The sequence below is a fragment of the Schistocerca gregaria genome, chromosome 2 (genome assembly GCF_023897955.1).
Source record: "Schistocerca gregaria isolate iqSchGreg1 chromosome 2, iqSchGreg1.2, whole genome shotgun sequence".
In the NCBI taxonomy this organism is placed as follows: domain Eukaryota; kingdom Metazoa; phylum Arthropoda; class Insecta; order Orthoptera; family Acrididae; genus Schistocerca; species Schistocerca gregaria.
This window is the reverse complement of record NC_064921.1, coordinates 499841815-499865339: the sequence shown is the minus strand read 5'-3', so window position 1 is coordinate 499865339 and position 23525 is coordinate 499841815. Positions and strand designations below refer to the sequence as shown.

Genomic DNA, 23525 nt, shown 5'->3' with positions numbered 1-23525 from the left:
GAATAGATACATTTTTCGAGAAAAAAAATGTTGCTGGTTCGACTTCAAGTAGTACGGATGATATTTACCTCACTGCAGCTGTTGTAAAAGAATTAAATACAAACGAAACAAAAGTTAAAAATGAAAAAAATAATTTCGAGTTTAAAAAGAACTAAGTGTCGAGTCGGTCATGTGTCAATGAATCAACAATCGACATTATCTTACAATGTGGCATTAATCAAAATTGCAATGGTGATTTTTCTAATTCAAGATCATCAATAGGCGATAAAACCAGATATTTGAACAAAAATGTATCTTACCGTTAACTTTTAAATGGTGAATCAACTTTGCGTGATTTTCTAGTATACTCTTATAGCACCGGTGCTGTTTTTTGTGCACCATGTAAACTTGGAGGTAAGACCGCGATTGCTCCTAATGGTATTGCAGATTGGAAAAATATTTCTAATATTTCATCTCATCATGAGAATTCACTTGAACACAATCTCATCATGAGCATTCACTTGAACACAAAAGTTCTGAAATGTCACTCTTAACAAGAAAAAAAGGTCACTTGGAACAATAGATAACCATTTGGAGTCATATGCTGAGACAGAGAAAAATGTACTGGTGCAGTGTATTGAAAAGGGTGTTTGCAGTAATGAAGAGGTTAAAAAGTCGTGGACTTCCATACATTACATAATACTCAATTTATTATGTCTCTTGAACTTATAGCCGATTTTGAGCCTTTTCTCGCAGAGCAAATTGAGAGATATGGAAATCCAGGGCAGGGACATTCAAGTTGTTTTTCTTCAACAATCTGCGATGAAATAATAGAGCTTTTTTCTGAACGAATAAAACGAATTATCATATGTGAAAAAAAAAACAGGCCAAATATTTCTCTATAATAGTAGATTCTACTGCGGACATTTCACATATTGATCAATTATCTTTCATATTAAGATATGTGAACGAGAACGGTGAACCTGTTGAACGTTTACTTCCTTTACCAAACCCGGGACAAAAGCCTGAAAACTTAGCTGAGGCCGTACTATAAGTCCTGTCGACAAATTCCACTGATTGTAGAGGCCAGTCATATGACAAAGCAAGAAATATGTCAGGAACATACACTGGTTTGCAGGCACGCATTAAAGAACTGAATCCTGAAACGCATTATATGCCTTGTGCAGCACATTCTTTGAATTTAGTTGGCACTAGTGCTACAAGCTGTTGTCGGGAAGCATGTTCATTTTTCAAGTAGTGCAAAACCTTTATAATTTTTGTTTTTACACAGCGCTGGGATAAACTTTTTTTCATGAAACCAGGAAGCAAAACGGTAAAAAGTTTATCGAAAACACGTTGGTCAGAGTGAGAGGAAGCGTGTTTAAGTCCATATGAAAATTGAGACGACGTCATCAATGCCCTGACACATATTGCAATAATACGTTTGAAAAACCACTTGTGCGAAATGAGACTTCCGCTTTATGAATCGACTCAGCCGACTAGAAACAGTCTTCATGATGACTGTTTGGATGGACATATTCCAGATATTTAATAGTGTAACTCTGAAACTGCGAAGTTTAAATATTGATACTAAAATAGTGCATGAATTATGTGAATTACTTTTAGGATTTATTGCATCTATTCAAGGCATGTTCGACTATTATGAAAATAAATCCATGGAGACTGTGATTAATATAGACTATGAATGCACCTATAGAATATGACGAAAACGCAGACTTTATGGTGACAAAAAAGCGGACTCCGAAGAATTTTTCTGTCTGGAAGGGAAAAATTTAGAGTTGAAACATTTCTACCAGTACTCGACAACCTGTACCCCGAATTAGTGAGGAGGAAGGAAAGTTATAGAACACTGTTGGATACACTGACAGTTTGCAGTAACCATAAGAACAGTTCACCTGATGATATTGCTGAACGTGCAGCAAAACTCCGAGCCACATATGAAACAGATTCAGAGCCTTCCTTCCCTAGTGAATGTGTATCTTTTGAGATTAGTGATGCACCACTCGAAATGAGTAAACTTTTACGAAAAGAGGGGTTACAGTCCTTGTTTCCGAACGTTGACATTGCTCTTAGAATATTTCTATGTTCAAATGGCTCTGAGCACTATGGGACTTAACATCTGTGGTTATCAGTCCCCTAGAACTTAGAACTACTTAAACCTAACAAACCTAAGGACATCACACACATCCATGCCCGAGGCAGGATTCGAACCTGCGACGTAGCAGTCGCGCGGTTCCGGACTGAGCGCCTAGAACCGCTAGACCACCGCGGCCGGCTATTTCTATGTATGGCACTTACAAATTGTTTTCGGCTCTTAAAAGACAGAAATCATACCTACGTTCTACGTTGTCTGAGGAGAGACTAAACGCCTTCACATCGAAGCCGACCTCCAAACTGATAAGCGTCTGAACTATGAACGAGTTTCCTGTCGTCAAAACCAGACGCAAACTTTGCTGATTGGTGAGTTTGTTTACTTATTCATATTAGTTTTCACTGGATTTACAAACTACGTACGACCTGTTATTTTACAATTGCCGATGGCAGAACGCGGAGCTAAACCTCGTTTACGTGCAAACGTGACCGAAGGCCCGACAATACTAAACAATACCCAAATGACCCAGGCCGCTCGACGCTGTACTGTTAAGTCATACTGATACCGTAGTATATTAAAACTGATGCGTATTCTTAGCGTCTGATGAAATGTATGTGGAAATATAAGTTGTCGGAGAGCACGCTCAGGTGAAAGTGTTAATAAATCGCGTAGTTCAGAGTTATGTCGATAAATACGTAAAAGCTTTGCTAATACCGTTAGAAAGAGCTATGGTGAGAGCGGTAGCTTCAGGATAAAACTGTTCAGCCCTTACATGGATTAAAGGTATTGTGTACACTTATTATGCAGCATCTAGGTACACAGACCCTAATGCTTTATACGTTTTATACGTTAACTACTACATGATAAAACAAATTTGATTTTTCCACATTATTCTGTAAAATTATATAATAGCAAATGCAGTTCTGTGTTTGTACGTCTGTATTTAGTTATTAGTTCGGGCACCGAAATCTCTATTTCATTTTCATTTCTTACGCTTTCCTACAGATTCACGTATTAATAAAGAACGTGCTTTTTTTTTATCTGCTACACATTCAAGTTATTAGATCGTAAACTGACAGTTTAATTTTGGAAGCATCTCTGGAAAAGTACGTATTAATTTCTAATGTATGACACGTTCGCTTCAATTTTTACATCGTAACACAAATTTTTTATTTTAATTTTCAGCGGTTTGGTGTAAAAGAACAATATACAAGTGAATGTACAACAAAAATCCGTTGTCTCCTACACGCTCTGCTGAATTTTTAGGCCATACAAGAAATGTTTTCCTAGTGTTCCGTTTCTGTTGTCTTTTGACAGAAGAATGCGTTAACACAATGCAAATTTAAGTTTGTTTTAATCGCTGCCGTACACCAAATACAGATCAGGAACCATATTACATTTTGATTGAGCGCGACTTACCGCTAACGCGTTCTTCAGAACAAGGAATAGTAGAGTACGGAAACAGCTTACAGCGCTTCCACCCGAAACGGCAATTGTTAAGTGATTGGGTAATAGTTATTGTTTAAAAGATGCTTTTTTGGGGGGAGGGGGGGGCATATATGATGTGCCTAGGAGCGCAAAATTTTTAAATCCGCCACTGTCTATATACGGTCAATTGCCTGACCTCGCAATAACAAAATGTTTGTACAGAACTTAATACACGAACGTAACTAATATAGACAGAAATATTACACACTTTTTGGGAAAATAGATTCTCAACTGGTGGTGAATACTTAAGTTTTATTGTATTTTTTTGTTCTGTAGAGGTAGAACTGTTATGAAATATATATCAATATTGAAATAATGCCTCTTAGTTTCAAAATCTAAGGGCATAATTATATTCAAATTACATACAGCTATTTATAGCGATATTTAGGTGTATCAGTGGTTTATTCGATTTAATTAAGCCTTAATTAGCATTCAGGAATGCATTAGCATTAACTTGAATATTGTAAAACTGAATTACAAGAAATCTGCGCCCCTATGTATTCTAACACGAAAGCTAGATGACAGATCGTGTTTCTACAGGTCCCCCACTTTACTGTTCTCTGGTGGAAAGAACGTGAGGCTTTGAGCCAGACTAGCTGTGGCTCTATCTCCGCCATAACAAACGTGTAGAAACCAATAGCTGGCTGTCGCTAAAATGACGGGCCTTGTCCTTGGCCCGAGTCATGCGAGTTTAAACTTGACTAAGCTGTTCCTCCTCAATTCCTCGCTGTTTGGGATGTTTTGCCTCTGGTTCTGGATGGGCCCCTGGTTATCTGTAAAGGAAAGAATTATCGCCCACGTCGCTGGCAGCTTCTTCTTCTTCTTCTTCTTCTTCTTGTGGTCTGAACTCGATTTTGTTCAGACGAGAGATGTCCACTGATGGCGTCTGCTATTGGATGTACAGGATGGCTTGATCCGTCATGTACTTCCAGTCGTCATCAGTGAAAATCAGGTAGCAGTTTATCAGCTCCAGATCTGCACGCTGGACGAGTTCCCTCCAGTTGACCTGGTTTAGGGGTTCACACCCCCAGTGATTGGTTCAAATGGCTCTGAGCACTATGGGACTTAACATCTGTGGTCATAGGTCCCCTAGAACTTAGAACTACTTAAACCTAACTAACCTAAGGACATCACACACATCCATGCCCGAGGCAGGATTCGAACCTGCAACCGTAGCAGTTGCGCGGTTCCGGAGCACCCCCAGTGAAAATAATACGGTTTGTGGGGTAAGGGAGGGATATTGATTACCGTGAAGGGATAGGGATTACCATGGTGGGGATATCTGCTGTCACGCAGGGTGTCTGCAATCTTGGTAAGTACCACCCTCACACAATTCTTGTTGGGGATGGGCAGGCGCTAGAACGGCTCGTCTTCTTCTCCCTCAGTGTCCATGGGCGTCTCTTCTGCCGTCTGCATTTCTGCAGAGGCCGAAGGGATGGCTGCTTCCAGGGGGCCATCTTCTTGCTGTCAGCAGATGTCCCCGACTCCATGACCACCTCACTAGCAACCTGCCAATCGGCCAGAGAGGCGCTCGCTTACGTTTCCACGTCTACCCTCATACTGGTGGGGGTCGGCGCCTCTTCAGGTGTTGTGTGAGATGCGAGGTACAGAGCTACCGTCAGTTGTGTCGCCTTGCAACGCATCTTGTCGAGTTCCATCCTCAGGGCCGCCCTCTCTTCGCCATTGAGTGTGACAATGGTGTCCTAGCTGGCTTTCCACAACGTTACATGGAACGCGCCCTCGTTGTCATTGTTGTGGCGAGGCCCGCTTCCTCTGCTTGAGTTGGAGGGTGGGGTGTCCACCTTTTCTTCTTGGGCCACCTCTTCATGTGTGGTGATCCCTTTCTGCCGTTTCCATGACTTCAGTTAGCTGCAGCTGTGCAAATCTGCGGTGTGCGCGCCACTGCAATTTACGCACGTTGCCATGGTACCTCTGTTTGTCGGAGTTATGCGTTTCGTGCGGTTTCCCGCACTTCAAAACACGCCACCATGCCATCACAGGTCCTGGCTATGTGTCTCAACTCCTGACATTTCTAGCAATGTAATTGTGCCACAGGCTTCTTCTTCTTCTTCTTCTTCTTCTTCTTCTTGCTGCAACCATTGCTCTTGACTGCCTTCAGCAGGAGCTCGACGGCGGCAGCTATCTTGCCTCTTCCTCCATTCCTACATCCGGACATGGCTTTGGGCTAGTTGTGTTGGCGTACGCGAGCGATGCTAACGAAGTGAGCCGCAGCGAGTCAGGCAGCAGAGTGTGCCGTAACCAACGGCTGAGCCTTTCAAATGGATCTTATGAGGGCAGACAGTGCCAATCTCCAGCTGACTCCAAACTACAGAAAACTACCACGAATGTGCTGGCGGTGAAACGCGGCTCTTCAAATCAGAAAATACATACTCCAAAACAATGTTTAATGCGCAGTTTGCATAGATTTCTCTTTCTTTCTTTTTTATACAAGTAGTGCCAACAGCACTGCCTCAGAACCTGCCCCTGCCACAACATGAGGTCACTGAAATCATCTCAGTAGCACACCATATATGTACTTACTTCAGCAATCATGGATAACATTAACTGCTTGCTCTAGTTCCTCTGTTGCAATTCTAATTGTGTGCCTAACTTCATTTTGTTATGTGCAACACATTTTAACCCACTAACTCCGAGTGCCATTCCACCTGAGAGACTGATTCCTGTTACTTTTATTCTACTTTTCAAAACATGTGCACTGAATGCACTCACATGTCATTTTTCCATTTCCAGTCTCTATTCACCTTTTCCATACAAAATATCATTTCTACACATTCTAATATGAGCTCCATTCATACAGCATTCAAAATTTTCACAAAAGGTTGTTGTATCAGTGATTTATTTGAGTTACAGGCAAAAACTGTTAAATTATAATACCAGGAATAATGGCTGTCTTTCCAGTCCATTTCATCTTTCATTCACAGTCTTTTTTACATTTTGGAATGATGTGTCTTCACCAAAACCATGTTTGTTCATAGTATTACTACTGTACAATATAATGTACACTGACATATGCATGATGGTAAGTTCAACTAATTTACCCATTTCAGATTGTACTCCTCTTACTAAAACCACAGAATTCACTAAAAAAAATAATAGAAATGTATAAGGGCACTAATTAACAAAAAATTTCTGTTGAAAATTTATGTTTCAAGAATGCAGACCTTAATGACTGTTTCTAAGACAAAATGATGAGTGGTCTGATATGCTCTCTGGGAGGCAGCAAGAAGGGATAAATGAGCCTAGTGTTTGGTGGTTTAATTTTAGATGGCTCCTATAAGCTTTGATTTCAGATTTGTGAGTGGGTAGAAAATATCAAAGTAAAAAGATCTTCAGAAATGAATTAAATGCACTGAAATGGCTTGATGTGGATGAAATCAGTGAACATAAGACAAAATGATATCATGGCAAACAATTCTGATAGGTTACACTTGTAATGTAAAAAGTACATAATAAGTAATTGGAAAAGTGTGTCAGACTAGAACTCTAATCTGGATTTCCTGCTTTTTCCCCAGTCACAATATAATCAAGAATCTTTCAGGTTTGACATCCAATTGAGATAGTGTGGCCAGCGAAGTAAATATGTTTCCATTATTAAGGTAGTGCAAGTTGATGAAGCTAGGTTATGAAAACAACATCACAAGGTGGAGGGATATAAGAAAGTAACTACTGCTTTAATTACTATGTGGCAGTTTACCCTTGTGTGTATTGATTAGCGATAAATTGCATACCTTACGATTTCCCACATACCTCATTACAATCCATGAGGAGATCCACTGGAATCTCCCACAGAAACAATTGAAGAGGCTATGGCAGGCCTACTCTGACTTTTTGTCACTGCACACTGGGTGATATTTTTAGAAATTTTAGCATACCACTACAGCTTGTATACTTTTTAATTAACCATGAGGTGAGGGAGAAGGGGGGGGGAGGGAGAGCCTGCTGCAAGAGGAAGAACAGAAGGGGGGGGGAGATAAATTCTGACATCTTGCTCAATGCTGACAATACACACATGGTTTTTGCGTTAAGCTGATCAACTACTATGTTGGTAGACATGAGACAAAGTTATAAGTTAATATTGCATTATTTGACGGCCATTAATGATCACAGGTGGTACTCATTTGTAGCAAATAACATGAAATTAAATTAAGTCAGTTCTGATACAAATAATCATTGAGTAAGAGAGGAATTACATTTAAAATATTTATTAAACTTTTACTTCACCAATAATAAAGACCAGTTGTGCAAAAGAATAACTGAGTCCAACAAGCAAAACATTTCAGGATCAAATCAAGCTTTGATAATAAATCACACTTAAAAATCAGTAATTAGTCAGAAAGAACATTAGTGTATTTCAGTTGGAAGCATGTTGCTGTTTATCTTCAATCAGAGTTTCAAAGTCTGGCTCGACTGAGCTCAACTTAACTCTCAAGTCTTCAACTGTAAGTCGTATTTTTGTATTTACTTTTAATGTACACACTCAGAAATGCCACTTTTAGACATGTAAGTAGTCACAAACACCACCAAAAATCAGATTCCTTGTTTGAAAAGAGAAGGGTAATCTGTTTTTATTCCCATCCAGAAAGAAAGCACAGTGTTGTTCTTGAAGGCATCTTCCATTGAACTGCCGCTAGTTGTGTCAATGAAAGTTTTGTTTACCTGTACATATATCACCAGAAATGTCCTTTTGCCAGCCGGAGTGGCTGAGCGGTTCTAGGCGCTACAGTCTGGAGCCGTGCGACCGCTATGGTCGCAGGTTCGAATCCTACCTCGGGCATGGATGTGTGTGTTGTCCTTAGGTTAGTTAGTTTTACGTAGTTCTAAGTTCTAGGGGACTGATGACCTCAGAAGTTAAGTCCCATAGTGCTCAGAGCCATTTGAACCATTTTTGTCCTTTGTACCACCATCTGGGAATCACTGACCTATGAGATTAGTCAGTACCAGGTAGTCCTGGTCTCATGGAACACTAACTTTCATTTGAGCCTGGTGGCCTGAGAGCAATTTAAAGGTAAATAGTATATTGAGGAAAAGCTCCAAATGGAAGGATTATTATATATTAAACCTAGCAGGTAAAATATCCAACAGCAGACTTTATGTTTGTTTGTTGCTAAATTGGGTTCTCAATGACAAGTTTATTAGCTTCCCTGCTAAAATTGTTTGATATAAAGGAGATTAAAAAATAACAAAATTCACCTAAAATGCACTAACTTTCTCCCATTTTGATCTCACTAATCCATACAGCCAGGCTTCACTCCAACTACAAATAAGGTTAATGTTCTAAAATCGGGATACAAAAATCAAAAGAAGATTAAAACAGAAACTCAGAAAAGAGAGGCTGGCTGGAAAGATAAAAAGAGATGGTGAAATTATTGTGATACTACATTAGAAATCTCCTTCCAATAACTTACAGACCAGTCATACTACAATCTTTTAAAATGTAGTATATTGAAATCTGTACACCAGCAGCACTGCACACTGGTGGCCCTTCTCACAGGCTGAAGGAAGCCAATGACCAGTAGAGGCTACATGCTACAGATAGGCAAGCGAGATGGACTGCATCTCATCTGTATCAAACAATAAATTTATCTGCTAAATTGGGCAAGTACAAATCATAAGTACTGATGTTGGTCGTAAGTGATTTAAGAAAATCAACTCCATAGTAGAACAAACAACAGTTTGGTACAATGGTGATTCTTGAACAGTGAAGAATCTCAATTTGTATCTGAGCACACTGCCACTAGATGCCAGAAAATGGTGATTCATCAGATCCAGTAATGAGGCTGGGTGTGGAGCTCACTGGTGCTGTAGGCAACAGAACACAGCTAAATACCTCACAGTGAACAGTGCATAAGTTCTTGAGGTACCCAAGTCTTGCAGGTCCAATAACTGCACACCAATAATGGCAGAGAAATTCCCAATAAGTATGAGCTAAGAAAGTGGTAAACTCCACAACAAATCCAATGTATAATTTAATCTGATAATTTGTTCTCTTTGAGTAATCTTAATTTTTTTTCACATTTTGGGGCAGTGACTCCCTGTTTGTTTCTACACAACTCATTTGTGAGAGTTGATGAGGTCAAATGACATTCCAGTAATAACATTATTGTGTGATAATGCCTTTAAGGATAAATTTAATATTTTGGCTTTCTCTAATCTTCAGTTTCAATATCTGACTCCCAAAAGAGACTGGAAAGTGTCAATGCATTCATTCATTGACATCATATAGGTTCAAAACTTGTCACGATTTTCTCATACATCTTTGGCCAGGAACTGACTGTGGAACTGCTTAACCTTTCCTGTATAGTCCTCCTCCAAGATGGATGAGAAGCTGTTAAGTTCTCTATATCAGCTTCACTACATTCTATTTTCAATGGAAAAGTAACAGTCTCTGTTTACACAACATTCTATGACCTTATCAAGTGATTAAAATTACATGAGCTTTTGGTCAAGCACTGCTTGACCATTCTCAAATGGTATGATTTCAGTGGGCTACTGGTACACCCCTTATGTACAGAAGCCGCCAGATGTGACATTAGGGCATACACTGACTTAGCATTTGATGTGTGATCGCTGGATCCCATGCCAAGCTGAGCTGCATAACACCATCTCTATTTAGGGTATTACCAGTGATTTTTATTTCAATGGCTTATTTAATTACACAATCCTAGAAGCTACTAGTGCAAGCCACGACAGATGTTTCATAAAATTTTATCTGGTGTCTATTTCCTAAGGCATGCTCAGCTAGAGCAGATTACTCAAGATAGTGTAAGCAATTAAAAAGTCTCTCGTGCTCCTTCCTGCATTGTATACAGTGTGTGCTGTTTGTCCGGCATAAGACTGGCCACACCTGCAAGGTATTTCATAGACCGTAGGTGTTCCACGACCTGCTGTGCATTTAACTGGTCTCAGTAACTGATACATTTCTGTCAGAGGCCCGCAGATCAATTTGATCTTTTGTCTTTTCAGCAGGTTACTTTTCTTGCCCAACATGGAGCAACAGAATGGCAACATTACAAGTTTCTTTTCCTGATCCTTGTCATTTTATCAGCTTAATTGTTACAATCATATATAGAGGGTGATTCATGATGTGTCTGAGATTTAACCAAAACTCTTGTTTATCATATAAGAATTTAGGGTTCTCAGTTACTTTTAAATACATTGTTTGTAGCTGTGATTCATCAATTCCATGAAAACAGGTATACTGCTGGGTCCTACCTTTCTTGGTAAACTTTTTGCATTATTGATCAGTATCACTGCAATAACTTCAGTCACTAATCAATTCTGATAAAACTTTCAACAAATAGATGATCTGTCAGATGGATGCATGAAACACTTCTCACATGTGGACTTTCACACTACTTGTTCATGGCATATTTCTACTTAAAATTACAACTGTAATCTCCCAAAACTTTAAGACAGCCTGTAGTGTATGCAAGAACTGAGCAACATGACTACAATGTGGCAAAGGTAGAATTCAGTATTACTTAACAAGACAAGTTACCCTTACCACTGAAAATGGATGCCTGATTTTCCCAGCCAACACTACGTAATTTATCGTCACCCCCCACTTCTACCTTTGCCACAATGTATTCATGTTGCTCAGCTCTTGCATAGACTACAGTATGTCCAAAAGTCTTAAAGTTTTGGAGATTACAGTTGTAATTTTAAGTAGAAATATATTTTAGAAGAATAGTCATTTACAATTTGTGTAAATGTCTGTTTTCTGAAATTTATGTTAAATGTATTCAATAATATCACAGATGTGATTCATATCTTCGCTTTCCATTCTGTGCTAAGTAACTATCATCTAAATATATTAGCATTTCAACAATGTGATATTCCATAGTACTTTTTCTGTAGGCAGAAAGGTGGTAGCTTCCTAGTCACTGTAATTAATGAAAGATCCTCACAACTGATGTGTGTTCTATTACTATTAGCTTGCCTAATTTTTGTTGAGGTGTGTTCAGTAAGGTATTGCTCACATCATCTCTTGTTGAGTTCAAAGTCAGTCTTACTCATTAGTGCTACTCATGAAACCACTCAAGCCACTTTAAGTTTTTTTTATAGAAAAAGTTGTTATCACCAGAGAACCAAGTGAAGCTAGGGATATACATGCCACTTCTTTGATTAAGCCTAGGCCTAATACAATTGAGATGTGGCGCGTGACATTTGCCCTCAAAATGTGCCTAGCAACTGCACCTAAACAGTCAATCAGCCAACTTCATTATAGTTTACCTTGAGGCTTCTTTTAAATATTTTCATAGAGACTTCATACTGTGCTTACAACTGGATCCTTAGGGACACGATTCTCCTTATCTGTGACACACAAGAATGCCCAGAATCCCGAGTTCACCAAACTCATTCCCACTTAGGTCTGGTCGAGTTCAATGAAGTGCTCACAATTTGAAGTGCCCTGTGGGGTACATGTAACTTATCAAATGCCTTGGACAAAGCAAACACTACCACTCTCTAGTAGACCATCCAGGTTGGTTTTTGGAAGAGCAACCAAGACCGAAATTTGACAGTAGGCTCATCCTGTTCCCAACAAGGAATGAAATACTACAAAGATTCTTAATAATTTTCCAATTAGATGATTAGGTTCACGCATCACATGTGGCTTTAACAAAGAGGATAGCAGAACAAACTGTTCATCAAATTATTCCACATTCCACAGCTTGTGCATTACCTGTTGTACACCAATTTATTTTAAAAACATCAGGAATGCCAATGATTTTCATAATCTAGTGTAGAATCAACATGGCGAAGCAAATCCAATCACGACAGTGGCTGTATTACAAGATCTAATGGAGGACAGATAATGTGAAAATTTACAGGATGTTGAAATTTAATTTCATATCCTAAGCAATAATATTAAGATAATAAGTACTCTTTTTTACTTTATTCTACATGTTTCATTGCTGACGTTTACATAAACACAGATCCAATACTGAATAAAACCTATCTGCAGTAAACAAATAAAGAGTGAACAGATGGAGTGCTCCAAAAATAAAAGAAAGACATAATGTTCAGGAGTAATGGAAAAAACATACTGAAACAGAATTGATTAAGCTTTTCAGATTTATTAGAATACTTTGATATATCTCACTTCCCATTCACTCATTTTTTCCCATATACTGGCAATATATCTGAAGCAAAGGGCAAATTGGGCTGCTCTGGTGATATTCTAGATATTGTTGAAAGATACCATGAATGTAATGCCATTTACTCCACCATACTTCAGATGAGTTCGTTACATTTGGTATCTATTTCTGGATTGGTGGTTTGAAAATCTTTGACTGTACTTTCAATTTAGTTAGCACCACTGTTGCATTGAACATATGGGATGACTGATGTTAAATTGTATTTCACAATCAAAACCACTATTAAATAAGTTTTGTAATATTTTACTGACATGATGCATTTTGAAGACTTGCTTCTTCATTTTCATATGATGGTACGTTATTATTTAACCCTTTTTTGCATAAAATAGTTTTGTGTAAGGCCTACTGTATCTGCGAATTTCTAATTAATTTTCCATGAATGTAATTCACAATAGTGTAAACCACATCAACAATATGGTGTTTTCATTATCTGCTGCAGAGGTCTTGCATGTATTCTTGACTGTATACATATGAAGCATGATGGAAAATCATCCTCTTATGATGGAATAAATAATTATAAAAAGTGAATATTTGTTATTTGGATTATGAATAGCATATGAGTTAGCTTATTTCCATCATCACAAGTAAAATTACAGGGCTTCTGAAATTTAGTGTCTGAATAAATGTCAGACATGTTATGACACCAAGTTCAAAAAATGTGCATTGCTAAATTTGGTTTTACAGATATTGTTCTCCACTAGGTGCATCCTATGGGTTGCACAGTTACACTGTTTATAAGTAATGTTAATGCTGCAACTTATTATCCTTGCACCATCACAAAAATTCTCTTACAAGTACTGAGGTGTGAGCCATTTGCGACCCAGTAAACCATGCAGCACTGAAAATAAAAGGCTGGAAAACTCCAATTCACTCGTTTACTTATCGGAAAAAAATTATGTGACTGAGTAGAGAAAAGGAAAAAAAATAAAAAAAATACGTGACTGAGTAGAGAATTACAAAATGTGCTAGGAGAGGGAATAAATAATTCCACAACTGTTTGCAACATGCCTGACACAGAAAAGATCATAATTGTCTTGGAGGGCAAGGAAAGCCAGGAATCTACTATGATGTGTGTGTGTGTGTACACAACATTCCACAACTTCTTATTCTCTGTGTATATGAAGAGATTTCTGGCTTTCTGTACATGCGAGCAGTCAACATACAGCTGTCCCTGTGAAAAACATGGTGTGTCCAGATTAATATGTTACTTTTAATGTTTATCCTTGACACCTTTTTGTAGTGATCGAGAAGGCCACTTTCAAAGGGAACGGCAGTGTTTAAACTGGAAAGGCAAGTTTGTTGGGATAACTGGAATTCATGAACTGAATATCATCTCTCTTTTGGCTCCATCGGTGATGATCGTGGCCTCCACAGTATGCCTTCTCAGGTCTGTGATGTGAAAACCTGGTGCCACTGTACAATTTAGGTACATTAAAGCACTGAGAAATATTTTCATACGCATAATTTACATTGTTCAGTTCATTGATGATTTTATCCGACAGGATTATTTCTGCTGTCCTAGATTTATGCACATACTTATTTCATTTGTCAAAAGATTTAAAAACTAATCTCTATGCTAAATGTCACACATTCAAACAGTGACTTTTTTCTGAAAAAAGGTAAGCTGTTTGTTAATTCAGGGTATGACTATCACCATTACAAAGTTCATCCAAATTTGCCCAGCTGCTTCAGCGTGATTGAGTAACAAACATGCTAACTCCTCAAAGAAAGAATATTAGCAAATTCTAGTTAGGTGCAGTGCAAATTTTATAATATTTGTACATGCAATAATGTCATCTGCCTGCATGTGTGTGCCTGTTACCAGCAAATATGTTCACATATCACAATCAAATTCACCCTCACTAAAAGCTACCACATTCTACATGGAAAGGCAATATGTCTTTCTGTCGTACAGTGTTTAAATGACACCATCATCATGAGGCTTATTTTGCTGTTCCCTGTGAAACTGACATCAGCCACCCCCCCCCCCCCCCCATGTCCCATGCACACAGCACAGATCGGTACTACTAGTTTTACCATTTGACTTTTTAAAACCCATCAAGAAATACATAATTATATTTAAAAAAGGAAAAGTTGACAATTTAAAATGAACAGTCCTGCAGATGACCTGTTACCACTGAAATAGTTGCAAAGATAAATGAGTCTAACTATTTTTATGGGCAATACTCTGGAACAGATCCACTAGCACCTCAAATGTGATTACCTTTACAGGTCTACAGAATCATTCCAACAAGTCCTGTTCTTCCATCCACTGATTTCATGTGCTCATTCAATTCCATACAGCTTCACAGTGCTACTCTTAGATATTTTAATAATATAACAGGCTTGCGTAGTTTACCACTAATTTTATCATAATTTAATTGGCATATTATTGCAATTATCCACATTCAAAAAGAATTGCTTTCAGTATACCACATGAAACTAATTCACGTTATCATCATAAAGTAATGAAACTTCCCTACTGACAATGTATCAGTGGTGAATAACTGGAGACAGCCATCTGGCTGGACGGTGGAGGGGGGGAGGGGGGGGGAGGGGGAGGGGAGGTGTGGTGGTGCAAAAGAAAGCTAGCCCCCCTTCAAAGGAACCATCCCAGCACTTGCCTGAAGTGATTTACGGAAAACACAGAAAACCTAAATCAGGATGGCCTCCCAAATGCAAGTCCAGTGTGCTAATGCTGGGCCACCTCACTTGGTGATTGCTTTATTATAACTCCAATCTTCCTCACAATGTTTACAGGGTGTTTCAAAAATGACTTCACAAATTTAAAAATACATATATATTTATTGAAGGAAGATATAGATCTGGGCTAAGTGTTATTTTGTAGGCAAACAGATCTTTTTTTTTTTACTTTAAACTGAAGATGATGTATGCGGCTTCCACTGGTTATCCTACACACATCCCATTGGAAGTCAATTTTTTTTACAAACTCACTGTAACACTGCAGGTGTAACTTGTTCAGTGTCAGCGTAAATTCTTGCTTTAAGTTCAGGTAGAGAAGCCGGGACAGGAGGTACAAACATGATATCCTTGATGAATCCCCCAAAAAAAAGAGAATCGAGTGATGACAGGTCTGGGGAACAAGGGGTGGGCCATGCAATTAGCGCATCACGGTCAATCCACTGACCTGGAAAGTGGACACAGAGAGAATCCCAGCCACCAGCCAGGTGGTGTGATGGTGCAGCATCTTGTATGAAGTAAGCATTTCGTTCTTTGTCATCATTGTCGATCTGCAGTATCAAAAATATCCAGGTACACTATCCCGATGATGGTTCTCTCACAGAAAAAACGGCACCGTACCCTTTGTTCTTGCTCAATGCACAAAAAACGTCCAGTTTAGGGCTATCATGAACATGTTGCAGTTGCTAATGTGGATTTCCACTGCCCCAAATCCTACAGTTGTGTGTGTTATCTTGCCACTTAAGTGAAAAGACGACTCATCAGAAAAGATGATTTTTGTCCAAAGCATGTTCATCCTCACATTATCAATTTAACGTATCGGCACAGAAGTTCTTGTGAGCAATTTTATCAGTGTCTTATTACTTGTATGATCGTCAAAATGTACAGTTTAAAATGCAAATGTTTTTTCAACACACACATCAAACAGTCATATGTGGTATTTGCATTTTGCTAGATGCGTGCCGAGTCGATTATGTAGGGCTCTTGACAAAATGTAGTCTCACTCACTCGATGACATTGTCAGATGTGCTTGGACAACCTCGTGATTTCCCGTGTCTTACTGAGCACATTTACGCCTCTCATAAATTGTAGGCCTACAAGGAGGATCTTTAGCATATTTGGTATGGAAATTACACTGGATTGTTGTCTTTGACCTCGATTCTTCAAACCAAAACACACAGTTCGCACACTTGGGTCCAGTGCAGGCAGCCATCTTTAACACAACTGCCGCTAATGCTCATTACGTTGTGATTTGGCACTAGCAAACTACGCGAGACAAAACTTTGTGTGTTTCCCTGCAAATTGACACTGCAATCACCTCTGTAGGTACTATGGATTAATTTATATGAGTTTTCAAAGTTGTAAAGTCCCTTTTGAAAAACCTGGTATTTGTAATTAGGTAATTCATTTCAGCCAGTGAAGATCATCTTGTGTTGGCGTACACATATCACGCCATTTCATGTAATAGCACAGTCAGAATCATTGGCCATTTCAGCTTCATCAAACAAATGAACTTACGTACATAATGGGCATAGTTACTGTGCCTCTCTTCATGTGCAGTATTCATGCTTCAATGGTGCTCATTACACACCACAATTTTATTTGTTTGACGAAGCCAAAATGGCTAATAATTTTGACTGCAGGAATGGAATTACAATCAAGCAAATATTTTCCTGGATCGCTGAAAACGTGTTCATGAGTAAGGCACAACTTGTAAAACTGTTGGTTTGTTTATTGAAAGTGTGGTACTCTTCAATATAAAGGACAGGCCAATGCAACAAGATATGAGGCATCTTGTTTTAAGTAAGTGCCGTTGTGAATTAACAATAAAATAAGTAGACTTTTCTTAGCAATTTTATTTTTAAATGAAAGCCTGTACTTGAATCTACTTTCCTACATAAGTCCCACCAATATTAAGGCACTTATTATATCATACAATCAGCTGCTGAATCCCATTATCCTATAAATCTGTTGCCTGATTAGGCAACAACTTCACAAAGCACACTTCTTGACACTTGAGGAAACTCTTCACCTGATGTCAAAGTCATAAAGCAACTGTTCTCTTTCATTTTCCACCATCAACTTTCTGTACCAAATCATTAATAATGACTAAAGGTCTCTTACTTCATTCCTCATTATGCCCATTCATATGGCCATCTTTAAAGGCTTTTGCCCATTTCTGTACCATGCCACTGTTCATAACTTTTTTTTTTTCCATACACTTCACTGATCCAGTTTCACACCATTAACACTAAGTAAATGAATTGCAGCTTGCATTTCACCGTCACTGGGATTCTCAATTGAGGGAGACATATCAAATACTCACCAACAAATGTAAATAAATCACATAATGATTGGAATTATGTAGAAAAGTAGATTAAAGCACAGGCTTTCATGTGAAAATAAAATTGTTAAGAAAAGTCTCTGTTTTATTTTTATTTCAAAATGTTACTTTCTTATAAACACGTCTCATAGAAAAAAGTAATACTGTTGCAATGATGTCAGATTTATATGAGACAAAATGATTGTTTCAGGAATGCATAAATGTATTACTCTACTTAATGTTTTTTTTAACTAAAGAAACACTACAAAGCCTACGAGCTGGAAATTACATTAATCAACAACTTCTTTTACAAGTAAGTTAATAGAACAGTATACCTGGCATCAGATGAACATGTGGTAGATATCTCATAAAACCCCTTCTTTGTAGTAACAAAAATTCATCAACATTCATAGGTAAATTAAGGTCATCAATCATAAGTTGTGCTGCAGCAACCTCCAACATACCCATCATTTTTACATGAATTTTCCAACTGAACCTCTTTTTGTGTCTTGCAGCAATAGAATCAAAAACTTCTGCATATACTTTCTCAGAATCTGTGACAAACAACAATAATAAATCTGAATATTATTATAATTAATAATTTCAAATAGATATCTACCTGGTAATACGTTACACTCCGGCATAAGTTTTTGGTATAAAGCCTGTGCTTGTGTAATATACTCCTCTACTGTTATTGGTAAATCTAAGGCTTTAATTATATGTTCCGCCGCTTCTTTGCCCGTCATACCCATCTGCTGCTGCTTGATTTCCCATGTGAAAGTCTTTCCATATTTTTGGCATATCTCCTGTGTAGCAATGGTGTATATCCTCTCCGTGTCTGAAATGTTATCATTTAGAACTACTTTTTAGTGACATTCTACTTTCATACCAAGGTATAAAAAAACTGAAGGTAATTATTTTCTGTGGCATTCTTGTACTTAGACTATGAATTCAAAATGTTACAAAAGTTTCACGTGCACACAAATATGTATTATCTCCACAAACAGAGGTTACAGTCCTGATTTTCGCCTGCTTCCTCACAATACTACTTTGCTCTTTGTAGCTATTTATCAAAACAAGTATTATGTAAACTTGCTTCTTGCATTACTGTAATACATATGCGAGTGCAGTGTTAGTAATGTTACACTATTGATGCCAAAAGTAGAAAGTAGCTACAATACAAAAGAATATAAGAGAGATTCTCATGTTCACTTTTAAAAATTGGTTGTTTTGAGCACTGTATTGAAGGGCAAATTTAAATGAAAAACACAGTTAACACTACAAGAAGACAGAATGACTGGCCATTAAAGAAGACTACATTTTAAGTACTTCTAACTGAAACATCTAAAGTAGAATATACTAATCCTAACTTGTGAAACTTTTAAGCCTTACTTTAGGAAGGAAAGAAGGACTGATCAGTAATCTGCCCCCCACCCTCTAATGTTTCCAACCAATTCTTGTGTCATTTGGAGATAGATGTCTAATGTAACCTATGCTTAAGAATTACTTGAAACATACCAACTGCATTAATTCTTTCCTACCCAACAGCACTTGAAAGTCCCACCCTATTTCTACTATCATAACATAGCATGGAGCTGAATTCATGCAGCTGTATCCTGGCATGACTTCTGTGTCCCTCTGCTGTAGCACAGGACACTATTAGACTGTGATAGCTCAACATCTCTGCCCACAGATGGTAGAGATAATGACTGTTGCACCCCTTTATTGTTCATTATGTCATAAGAATTTAGGAGCCCTGGTGACGTGATTAAAGGTAGATACCATGGATTCATTATGAACAGGAAGGTAGACCAGAAAGTGAATTTCTGCCAACAGTTTAGTGATAGCGTTGTTCTTATCAGAAGCTACAGAAAACCAATGCCACCGTTGCCTACTACTACTACTACTACTACTACTACTACTGAATGCTCTGCTGTGAACCTCTTAGACAATGCAAGCATTAAACGTTATCATAGCAAGTTATTTAGGGAACATTTATTGCAAGTTGTCATCACTGATGGTGGCAATCAACAACAGATTTTACATAGGCGATATAGCTTGCAGGCTACAAGCTTTCTTCAAGTGCAAAGCATGTGTATGTGTCTACTGCAACCGTCGCTTGGAACTGGCAACAATGCAATCCCACCATCATTTGTGAATTGGACAATATTACTACTCAGGTACACATGCTGAAACCACAACACAAGATGTAGAGACAGAAAACATATGAGAATACTGACTAGGTAATTCACTATCCAAAGAAAGATGATAATCCAATAATCATGGAAGACTGAAATGTGGCAACTGAAATGTGGCAGTACTAGAACGCACAGAAGACAGGGTTATGGCAGGATATGGGCTCGCTATCAGGAATGTGAGAGGAAAAAGATTGAGTTCTGCAATAAATTTCAGCTAGTAATAGCAAATACACTGTTCAAAAATCGCAAGAGTAGATGGTATACTAGGAAAATGCCTGGAGACATGGGAAGATTCGAGATAGATTATATAATGGTCAGAGATTCCAAAAGTGATTTAAGGCGTACAATGGAGCAGATACAGGCTGAGTTCATAATTTAATAACAATAATGAGTAGAGTGAAGTTTAGACCTGCTAGGTTAGCCGAGAGCACGAATGCACTGCTTCCTGGACTCGGGTAGGTGCGCCGGCCCTGGATCGAATCCGCCCGGCGGATTACCGACATCGGCTGGTGTGTCGGCCAGCCTGGATGTGGTATTCCACATCCCACTAGGTGAATACCGGGCTGGTCCCCACATTCTGCCTCAGTTACACAACTTGCAGACACCTGAACATGTTCGCACTATTCCCTGGATTACACTAGATGCAGACAGCTGGGGTACACTAATTCCATCGCAGGGGGTACGGGGTGGCGGCAGGAAGCGCATCCGGCCACCCCTTATAACTAACCTTGCCAAATCCATTCCTAACCATGACGAACCTGTGAAACTGTGGGACAAGGCACCAGCAAAAGAAAGGAAGAGTAGAGTGAAGTTTAAGAGAATAATCCAGAAGAATCAATGTTGACAGAAATAGGATACTGAAATAATGAGGAATGATAACATGTGTTTGAAATTCTCTTAGGCTGTATATACTGTGATAATGAATACCACAGTAGGCTGCTCAGTTCAGGAAGAATGGACATCTCTAGAAACTGCAGCTACAGAAGCTGGACAGACACACACAGGTAGACGGAAGGCAATAATATAGAATCCTTGGATAAAAGAAGTACATCAACTGATCAATGAAAGAAAGAAGTACAAAAATGTTAAAAATTTTCAGGGGAAGACAGGAGTACAGCAATATAACTCACTCAGGAATGAAAATAAACAGGAAGTGCAAGGAAGCTAAGGTGACATGTCTATAGGAAAAACATGAAAAAACTGAAAAATAAACAGTTGCTGGAAGGTCTGATACAGAATATAGAGAAAATTGAAAACAACATTTAATGAAATTAAAAGCAAAGGTAGCAACATTAAGAGTGCAATGGAAATCCCAGTTTTATGTACAGAGAAGAGAGCAGATCAGTCAAAAGAGTACACTGAACACCTCTAAATGCAGAGGACTTGTCTGATGGAACGATGAAAGAGGAAATGGGAGTTGATTGGAATACATAGGGGATCGAGCATTAGAGTAAAAGATGAGGGCTCCAGTATTAGTGTAACAATTTATCAGATATTTGGACAATTTGCAGTCAAACAAGACGAAGGAATGTGTAGCATTCCATACCATCTGAACTGCAGAAAAATATCATCCACACAATTCCAAAGCCAGGAAGGGCTGATAAATGTGAGAACTGTTGCACAATCAGCTTAACAGCTCACATTCCAAGTTGCTGAAAATAAGAGTATAAAGGAGAATGGAAAAGAAAACTGACTGTCAGATAATGACCAGTTCAGCTTTCAGAAGGGCACCAGAGAGGTAGTTCTGGTTTCACACCTGTTGATAGATGCCACACTTCTGAAAAAATCACAACATGTTCATAGGATTTGTCATAATAGAAAAACCATTTGACAATGTACAGTAGTGCAATATGGTAAAAATCCACAAAAAAATGTGTGTAAGTTATGGGGAAAGGTGAGTGACATACAAAATGAATAAGAATCAAGAAGAACAACAAGAATGAATTGCTCTACATAAAAAGGCTGTCAGACAGGGATGCAGTCTTTCATCTCTACTGTTCAATCTATACACCAAAGATGCAATGAAGCGAATAAAAGATAAGATTCAGGAAAGGGATTAAAATTCAGGATTAAAAGATATCAATGGCAAGATTTCCCATTGACATTGCCATCCTCAGTGAAAGTGAGGGCATGTACTATGAGATGAAGAGTCGAGATGAAGAGTCTTATGAACACACGCACACTATGGATTGAGAATAAACCAAAGGAAGATGAAAGTAATGAGTAGTATTAGAAATGTGATTAGTGAAACATCAAAATTAGTGACCACAAAGCATATAAAGTAACTCTGCTACCTTGGAAGCAAAATAACACATGATGGATGAGTATCAAACATCAGCCTTAATTTGAGGAAGGAATTTCTCATAACGTACACCTGGAGTGCAGCTTTGTATGGAAGTTAATCATAGACTGTGGGTAAACTGGAAAAGAAGGGAATCAAAGTGTCTGAGATGTGGTGCTATTGAGGGTGTTGAACATTAAGTGGACTGATAAGATGTGGAATGAGGAGATTCTCCACAGAACTGGCAAAGAAAGGAAGTTATGGAAACCACTGACAAGAAGAAAGAACATGATGACAGGGTGATGGTGTTGTGGTCTTCAGTCCAGACACTGGTTGGATGCAGCTCTCCATTCTATCCTATCCTGTGCAAGTTTCTTCATCTCTGAGTACCTACTGCAGCCTACATCCTTCTGAATCTGCTTAGTGTATTCATCTCTAAGATTTTTACCCTCCACACTGCCCTCCAATACTAAATTAGTGATCCCTTGATGCCTCAGAACATGTACTACCAACCAATACCTCCTAATCAAGTTGTGCCACAAATTCTCTTATCCCCAATTCTATTCAATACCTCCTCATTAGTTATGTGATCTACCCTCTAATCTTCAGCATTCTTCTGTAGCACCACATTACAAAAGCTTCTTTCTCTTCTTGTCTAAACTATTTATCGTCCATGTTTCACTTCCATACATGGCTACACTCCATACAAATACTTTCAAAAGAAGACTTCCTGCTATACTCTATTTCTCTTCTTCAGAAACACTTTCCTTGCCATTACCAGTCTACATTTTACATCCTCCTACTTCATCAGTTATTTTGCTCCCCAAGTAGCAGAAATCATCTACTATTATAAGTGTCTCCTTTCCTAATCTAATTCCCTCAGCATCACCCACTTTAATTCAACTACATTCCATTGTCTTCGTTTTACTCTTGTTGATGTTCATCTTATATCCTCCTTTCAAGATGCGGTCCATTCCATTCAACTGCTCTTCTAGGTCCTTTGCTGTCTCTGACAGAATTACAATATTATCGGCAAATATCAAAGTTTTAATTTCTTCTCCATGGATTTTAATTCGTACTCCAAATTTTTCTCTTATTTCCTTTACTGCTTGCTCAATATTCAAATTGAATAACATTGCGAATAGGCTACAACCCTGTCTCTCACTCTTCCCAACCACTGCTTCCCTTTCATGCCCCTCAACTCTTATAACTGCCATCTGGTTTCTCTACAAATTGTAAAGAGCCTTTCATTCCCTGTATTTTA

The 23525-nt window shown here is 38.4% G+C and overlaps 1 protein-coding gene across 3 annotated transcripts in view; it reads right to left on the bottom strand.

The window, feature by feature from the left end:
- LOC126328249 (pseudouridine-5'-phosphatase-like) overlaps positions 1 to 23525 on the bottom strand; it is a 92742-nt gene that overhangs the window by 52073 nt on the left and 17144 nt on the right. For 2 of the 3 annotated variants that reach the window (XM_049996012.1, XM_049996013.1), the window contains one exon: positions 18402 to 18620. In XM_049996012.1, coding sequence (XP_049851969.1) covers positions 18402 to 18620 — 219 coding nt within the window. Of the gene's footprint in view, positions 1 to 18117; positions 18337 to 18401; positions 18621 to 23525 lie in introns of all 3 variants that reach the window. The other variant, XM_049996011.1, reaches the window with a different exon arrangement.